The 8,364-nt window shown below is 35.1% G+C and overlaps 1 protein-coding gene across 1 annotated transcript in view; it reads left to right on the top strand.

Annotated features, from left to right (window-relative positions):
- Positions 1-2,459: 2,459 nt before the first annotated feature.
- Positions 2,460-8,364, top strand: part of LOC107697139 (DNA-binding protein RFX6-like) — a 10,780-nt gene continuing 4,875 nt past the window's right edge. The window contains exons 1-14 of the mRNA XM_016497791.1: positions 2,460-2,635; positions 2,746-2,869; positions 3,111-3,172; positions 3,291-3,368; positions 3,621-3,648; positions 4,253-4,360; positions 4,444-4,521; positions 4,607-4,720; positions 5,606-5,655; positions 5,772-5,931; positions 6,020-6,158; positions 6,384-6,493; positions 6,578-6,695; positions 7,294-7,416. Of these exons, the coding sequence (XP_016353277.1) occupies positions 2,460-2,635; positions 2,746-2,869; positions 3,111-3,172; positions 3,291-3,368; positions 3,621-3,648; positions 4,253-4,360; positions 4,444-4,521; positions 4,607-4,720; positions 5,606-5,655; positions 5,772-5,931; positions 6,020-6,158; positions 6,384-6,493; positions 6,578-6,695; positions 7,294-7,416 (1,468 nt within the window). The remainder of the gene's footprint in view (positions 2,636-2,745; positions 2,870-3,110; positions 3,173-3,290; positions 3,369-3,620; positions 3,649-4,252; positions 4,361-4,443; positions 4,522-4,606; positions 4,721-5,605; positions 5,656-5,771; positions 5,932-6,019; positions 6,159-6,383; positions 6,494-6,577; positions 6,696-7,293; positions 7,417-8,364) is intronic.

Below are 8,364 nucleotides of genomic sequence, written 5' to 3'. Positions count from 1 at the left end.
TTTTTTTTTTTTTTTTTTTTTTTTTTAAAGCTTTAGCATATTTTTGCTACTCTTAATAAAAGCACACCAGCATCAGGGTTATAGTTAAATCAAATTGAAGATTGATATATATATATATATATATATAGGGGAGAGCTGGGTGAGTTGAGACAGTAATGGGTCCAACTTAAATATATACAGTCAAACCAAAAATTATTCAGACACCAGATATATATTTTTATATTTTTTACTAGTGGGTGCAGGACACTATAGTTCATTTATATAAGTGAGGATAGCAAAATAAAGTAAACTGTGATATATTACACCCAAAAATTCTTCATACAGTGGACTACCAGTGAAATTGACTAAAATTTGGGAACAAAAATTATTCAGGCTTTGACCAGACCATGTTTTGCTTAAGCGTTAGCTGACATTAGCCAGATGAATTTGTTCTGACACAGTTTAACTCTGAGTTCTTGTCATATTTTATTACCATTTTCTAAACTGTAGCGAATAAACTGTGATAATGTGTGAAATGTTGAAGGTGTCTGAATACATTTTGGTTTGACTGTACATCAATTTTATCATCAATAAAACCAACTGCTTTCAAATATGGCTTTTCCCCCCAAAAAAGTGGTCTCTTGGCTCAACTTGCCCCCAGTGCGGGGTAAATTGAGCCTAGGGAGAGGGTAAGTTGAGCCACATGGAGTTATACTGTGCCATTGATTATGAACATTTTCACCTCATGCTATATCAAAGGAAGAGAGATTCAATAAAAACGACGCTTGGTCTAAAATTAATGAAGTATAATGTAGAATTACAGAAAAATAATACTTTATACCTGGCTCATCTTACCCCAGGAATTTTGGCTCAAATTACCCCACTCCTACCATTTTAACAAACTTGTATTATCCTCCAGTTTAGAGCTAACATCATGCTAAAAATATAGCCTCATATTATAACTTCCTAAAGCACAAACACGTGTGATATTTTTTCAGATTTGTCTGTAATTGTTCAGACACATGAGACCTTGAACATAAAAAAAATGACTTTGGACAGCAAAAAAAATGTTTGCTTTTTTTTTTTTTTTTACTTAAATGTAGTTACCAATTATTCCATGCGGGCCCCTCTTCATCACAAGGTGAGTAAAATGGATAACTCTTAATATATTTGTGGTCACATCACTAATTTTGTTTAATGTTGCCTAGAAACAAGGGGTGGCTCAACTTCCCAGTTCCCAGTGATTCACAGTTTAATTATAAGTTGCAATAATGGGGCACGTTGTCACAAAATATCAGCATGCTGTGGGGTGTTTACAGTCAAAACTGTCCCACAACAACTGAACACCTAAAACCTGACATTCTTTTATTGTTCAATATTTGTGTTTATTTGGCCATTTCACAGTTTTCTACTTATTTGACATGGCTTTTTGAAACTCTGCCTATAATACAAGGTCAGCCTCTTGGAGTCTACTCCTCACCGTTGCAGATAAAAACCAGCAATAACAAAATGTTCTGAATATAGTGTTTGAATGCTTGTAAATGAAAGGCAGAGTAACATTGGGGAGGCTGACTGGCTCTGATTGGGTCTATAGCCGAGCTGCAAGACCAGCACCAGATTTCAAGAAGATGATAACCCTCTTGGTTAATCATTAAATCCCAGAATCCATTGCCAGTCTTCTGTAAATAAGATAAATGGCCTTAAGGCACTCACCTCTGTGACGCACCATTTCAGAGAGAGCAGAGCTTTAATTAAGACTGGAAGGTGTTATCTTGCCCGTTCTTGGATTAATGAACTTTTACAGGATTAATGTTATATTTGAACGGTTATTTTTAGAGTTTCCATCATGCTACAGGTTTATTTTGTGAGCATTTGTTTCTGAGGAAAGAGGAAAAGCAACACACATAGTTGACAAATTGTTTAAATGTTTTTCGGAGATTTATTGGGACGCTTCAGAGATGCGAATCATTACAGGAATGGATATATGCATCACATTGCTAAACATTAGAATGGGCTGTGTTGATTTTGGAATGTTTTAACAATTTAGACTTTGAGGGGCACTTTTTTTTGTATTATTTCTCTTGGTGGTTTTAATTTTGCATTCCAGTTTTTCTTTTTAATTTCTCCTTGAACATGCCAATGAAAAGAAATATAGGGAGTCCATTGAAGAATGACATGCTTCTTCAACTACAAGCGTCGCAGACAAAGAGAGCTTGCAAAAGCGCAGATGACCTCCATGCTACAATTCTTGTTGACCGAGACAATCTCGGGAAAAACATGTTTTTCAAAGCCAGGCTTGATGAGGAGGAGGATTCTGGCATTAAATCAGGTGGGGAAATCAACTTTATTGTAAATTGTTTTTAAACTGGCTTTGATTAAACTACTGTTATGCTTTCAGTTCGAAATTCTCAATCTGTCGCCAGTTTGTTGAGCAATTATACGTTATGAATAGTTTTGGCACACGTCACGGTTTGAAAGCTATGTATGTTATTCATTTGGCAGAAGCTGATGAAAGTAATGGAAGCATTTCCTCGGAAGAGGACCTGGGCCACGTGGATTATTCTAAGACGTTCTCTGTGAAACAAGCTGTGCCAAAGAAAAGCATCAGTCAGATCATCAAGGACAAGAAGAAACAGACTCAACTCACTTTACAATGGTACTCTCTCATCATTTCATCTGTTAATGAAGCTTGCATGTGCATTTAAATAATGTACAGAAAGTGGAAGCAAAGAATGATACTACATTTGGGTTTTGTTGTTTTATTAGGCTTGAGGAAAATTACATCGTTTGCGAAGGTGTTTGTCTGCCACGGTGCATCCTCTACGCTCATTATTTAGACTTTTGTCGGAAGGAGAAATTAGATCCTGCTTGTGCTGCCACTTTTGGGAAGGTAAGAGGAGTTTTTATATCTTCAGTTATATGTCAAACAGTTATTAGAAACATTCTCAGTGCTGTATTATAACTTCTAAAATTGATTCCTATTCTACCGAAACCTATTGCATTTTAGGTGTATTTTAGTTGCTCTTTAGGAAACTGTCAGCTTATCAGACAAAAATAGCTATTGATTTTGTAGTTACAGTTCATGGAGATCGAGCATACGATATATTAGAGCTCTATTCTTGTCATTTCAGACCATAAGGCAGAAATTTCCTCTTCTAACAACACGAAGGCTTGGAACCAGAGGCCATTCGAAGTAAGAGAGAGCCAAATGGCCTGGTTTCTGCCTGAAAATGTTATTTATTACTATTTAATTTACTACATAAATGGCTATGTCTAAAGTTGTCAGTGTTTGGCTTCTGAATGTCTTTCAGGTATCATTATTATGGTATTGGAATCAAGGAGAGCAGTGCGTATTATCACTCTGTGTACTCTGGAAAAGGTTTGACACGGTTAGTTTTGACCTTCATCCCTTCAATTCAGCGTACAATCGTAAGTCCTTGGATGTTTTGAATAAACTGTAATGCAAGTAAGTGTTGCAAAAATGTGGAAAATTTCCACCACTTTGCAACCCTAAATGCAAGTGATTTTTCAATGCCCACGCTGAAACACATTATATTTATTGACGTTTATTTTCATAATTCATTTACATTTTATTTAAATGTTCTATCTTATCAGTAATGTCTCTTATGTGTTTTGCACAGATTCTCTGGAAGCAAGCTAAAAAATGAGGTTGGCAGTTTTACTATAGAAATCAATCATGATTTTTCATATGAAATATGAGCGCTGCACTTCAATTTTAGTATCGCAACATTCTCAGGAAATTGATATATACTGTTCAAAAGTTTGGGGTTTGGGGTATTTTTAAAAAATGTTTCGTAAGAAGTCTCTTATGCTCACCAAGGCTGCATTTATTTGATCAAAAATACAGTAAAATTGCAAAACATTATTGCAATTTAAAATAACTGTTTTCTATTTGAACATATTTTATAATGTAATTTGTTCCTGTGATTTCAAAGCTGATTTTTCACCAGGCATTACTCCAGTCTTCAGTGTCACATGATCCTTCAGAAATTATTCTGATATATGGTGCTATTATTATCATCAATGATTGGTATCAATTTAATGCATCCTTGCTGAATAAAAGTATCGACTGAATAAAAGTGACCCTTAATAACTATTTAGTGGTGGATTTAGTTACTCATGTGTTCTTGCAAAATATGAGACCTTCACATAAATTGCATATGTACCTATATATTTAAAAAATGTTGTCATGTTTTGCTATCTACAACAGCAGAATAATATTACTTGTATGCCTGCTCTTTAATATTCACAGGGGGGATTCACCAGGAAATACTCCCTTAGTTCTAAAACAGGAACTCTTTTACCTGAATTCCCAAGTGCACAGCATTTAGTGCTTCAGGATTCTGTTTCAAAAGATAAGGTCTGTTGATTTCTAAAATGATGTTTATATGTGCTACTTCTAATTTACTTACCTTAGATTCTGCTGTTCTTTTAATTTGTTAGGTCGACACATTGATTATGATGTACAAAACTCACTGTCAGTGCATTCTGGACAATGCCATTAATGTCAACTTTGAGGAGGTGCTATTTTAAGCTCTTGAAGAATATGTTATCATGACATCTAGATTCTAGACAAACACACAGTAATCAATCCCATTTGTTCCAGATCCAGAACTTTCTGCTTCACTTCTGGCAGGGAATGCCTGAACATCTCCTGCCATTGCTAGAGAATCCAGTTATCGTGGACATCTTCTGTGTGTGTGACTCTATACTCTACAAAGTGAGTGTCTGTGAACCATATCTGGATATTTCTTCAACTACGGGCACTTTTACATTACCGTTCAAAGGTTTTGGGGTCAATTAAAAATGGCTTTGCTTTTCGATGAATAGAAAGTTTAAAAAACAGCATTTTTTTTAAATAGAAATATTTTGTGAAGTTATAAATGTTTTTACTGCCACTTTCGATCAATTTATTTGTCCTTGCTGAAAAAAAAATCTTTAAAAAAAACATGATAATGTATGTCCCAGGAGTTGATTTTTATTAAAACACATTCCAATTTTTATCATTTAGTAATGTAGTTTCTGGGGCAATTTCTACTATAATTTACTAATTTTATTTGCTGCTTTTCAAGTGCCAGTTATGTGTACATTTTATTATTGTACCCTTGTCCCAAACCTAGACTTTAAATCTTAAAATAAGAAAGTCAATCGCATAAATATTATTAAATTTCTAAAGCATTACACTCTAAAAAATGCTGGGTTAAATACGTCCCAGTGCTGGGTAAAATAGGGACAAACCCAGCAATTGGGCTGTTTTGACCCAGCGGTTGGGTTAAATGTTTAACCCAACCTTCTGGGTAGTAACCCAACCGCTGGGTCAAAACAACCCAATTGCTGGGTTTGTCCCTATTTTACCCAGCACTGGGTTTTATTTAACCCAGCATTTTTTAGAGTGTAATAATATACAAAGAGTGAAATAACCTAAAACAATTTCAATATTTTTTATTATTATTTATATATAATTTTTACACAAATTAGACTAATATTTATGATGTCATTTACATCAATAATTCAATTAATATATATATATTTTTTTACAATATACTGTATGTCATAGTTGTGATATCATGTTTGACAGACAAACTGGCTGAATTGTTTTTCCCAGGTTCTGACTGATGTTCTCATCCCTGCTACTATGCAGGACATGCCAGAGAGGTTTGTCTATAAACTGCTGCATTAATACCCATTTGGTTTATGTGCAATTGATTCAAAAAGCTGTTAAATTTGATGTTGTCAAGTGTTTTTGAGTGAGTTTAGGGAAATATCTCCAGTCTTTTGGCAGATATTCGAAATTTTGCCAAGCACTGGGAACACTGGATGGTGTCTTCCTTGGAGAATCTTCCGGAAATCCTCTCAGAAAAGAAACTGCTGATAGCGCGAAGATTTGTGTCCTCCTTAAAGAGACAGACCTCATTTTTGCATCTTGCACAGGTAGATATGTTGTACATAAACATGAATAAATCTTGCTTTTGGTCATTTAAAATAAAAGGGAAACTATCATGGATTTACATCCTTTCAGATTGCAAGACCTGCACTTTTTGACCAGAATGTAGTGACTTCTATGGTGAATGATATTGATAAGGTGGATCTGAACAGTATTGGTTCTCAAGCACTCCTTTCAATTACAAGTGACCAAGATTCAGACTTCTATTCTGAATGTGAGTTACTGTTGGATGGTAGTCAAACATTTGGATGTTTTTTTTTTTTTTTAAATCTCATGCTGAGCCTCAAGCTTTTCAATTACAAGTGACCAAGATTCAGACTTCTATTCTGAATGTGAGTTACTGTTGGATGGTAGTCAAACATTGGATGTTTTTTTTTTTTTTTTAAATCTCATGCTGAGCCTCAAGCTATATTCATGATTTCTTCATCTTATCTGCTAGATGACTCCATTTCAGTGTTTCAAGAGTTGAAAGACCTCCTGAGGAAAAATGCCACAGTGGAGTCTTTCATTGAATGGCTGGACTCAGTAGTCGAGCAGAAAGTTATTAAGGTTTGTCGTATTTCAAACTCTTAGTATTCCTGATAATAGTATTCCTGACTGATAATATTAAATTGCATATTATCTGTCTTCTAGCCCAGCAAACAAAATGGTCGGTCAGTGAAGAAGCGAGCTCAAGATTTCCTTCTGAAGTGGAGTTTTTTTGGAGCACGAGTGATGCACAATCTCACCCTAAATAACGCTACTAGCTTTGGTAAACCTTTAGCATGCATTCATAGCACTGCAGTCAGTGATTCGGCTGCTTTCAATTTCTCTACGTATAATTGGAGCATAATAGCATAGTCAAATCTGTACTATTCGTTCAGGCTCTTTAGCTGGGGATCTACTGCAGAGAATGAGCCATAAAAGCTTGTACAAGCAAAGCTTTATCTTGTGTCGCGTGTGTGTGCCCTGATTAGGGAGCGACCTTTCTTAGTGCTTCTAACATTTGATGACCCTACAGGTGTTCACAAAGCAGTATCACCTAGAAGGCCACACATTTAACCTCAGCAATAGCTCGGTGAAACCCGTGGGAAAGTCAGGTTGTGCGCATTGCATTGTGGGATTCAGTATTCTGCATAGTGTTTTTTTTTTTTTTGTATAATCAGTCATCCAGGAATACTATACCATGTACTGCAAAAAATAGTACAAGTAGTGTGTTATTCTGAACAAAGCCAGAGTTTGTGTGCAGCTGAGTGAAGCTACTTTAATCAGACGTCAGATACCTTTGATTATTATGGTAATTAACATTAAAGAAGTGATTTTTGCAACATATGCTAAAACAATTTAACCTAGTTTAATGTTACTGACAGGCTCGTTCCATCTCATTCGGATGCTTTTGGATGAGTACGTCCTGCTAGCCATTGAAACACAATTCAACAACGACAAAGAGCAAGGCCTTCAGAATCTACTGGAGAAATACATGAGGAGTGCAGGTACCTTAATCATTTTGTTTTATTTATTGGCATATTAGTAGGACTTTTATTAGTTTTATTTTACTGTACACTACCGTTAAAAAAGTACGATTTGTTAATGATTTTAAAACACCAAGTGCCCCACTGCCAACAAGCTTGGCCCCCCCTAAATTTGGAATCATATCACACCAAACAATTTTGGGTGAAATGCGCAGTTTGTCCTGTAAACTATGCATATAAAAAAAGAAAAACATCTCCAGCAGCTAAATTCAAAAATGCGTTCGCTGGCCGGCACAGAGCCAGAGACACACGTTTTTAAAGCGCTGCGCATTATAACCAATCTCATACTATTATGTTGAGTTTATGAATACAAAGACCAATCAGAGGCGTTCAGATGAGTCACCGCTGAAACAGGTTGTTTCGTCACTGCGCGCGCTGGCTGACTGAAATCTCTGGCTAATTATCTCTTCAGAAACAACAAAGTGAAGATGTACGAATGTAAGTAAGATATTAATTTTACAGTGTAAACAGCTTTAGAGATTATTATGGGAGTTTTTGAGAGTGCTTGAATTCGCTGGACTGAAGTGAAAATGTTCTTTGATAGTGTAAACGTTCTTTGCTCTCTTTTTGTACAATGAAAGTGTTATAGGCTAATTAGTAACTTACTATGTTTTTATTAACTTCACATTAAATACAAAGTCAGTCGTATTAAATATATTTAATGGTATGACACCATAATCTGGTACTTAAGTAAAAAGACACATTTTTATGCAAAGTTAATAGATTAATACTATTAGGCTACTTTACTAGAGAACTAACATAATCTATAAAGGTGCAAAATGCATTTACTTGCACATATTTGAGAATCGAGATATTTCATGATATACTTTGGGAATATTAAAAAAAATAAAAAATAAAACCCCTGCTGAATAAAACAGAAAATTTGTAATGGTTTTACTGGTTATAATG

The sequence above is a fragment of the Sinocyclocheilus anshuiensis genome, unplaced genomic scaffold (genome assembly GCF_001515605.1).
Source record: "Sinocyclocheilus anshuiensis isolate Anshui unplaced genomic scaffold, SAMN03320099.WGS_v1.1 scaffold38, whole genome shotgun sequence".
Classification (NCBI taxonomy): Eukaryota; Metazoa; Chordata; class Actinopteri; order Cypriniformes; family Cyprinidae; genus Sinocyclocheilus; species Sinocyclocheilus anshuiensis.
Note: the sequence above shows the minus strand (reverse complement) of the source record. Positions and strands in the feature narration are given on the sequence as shown.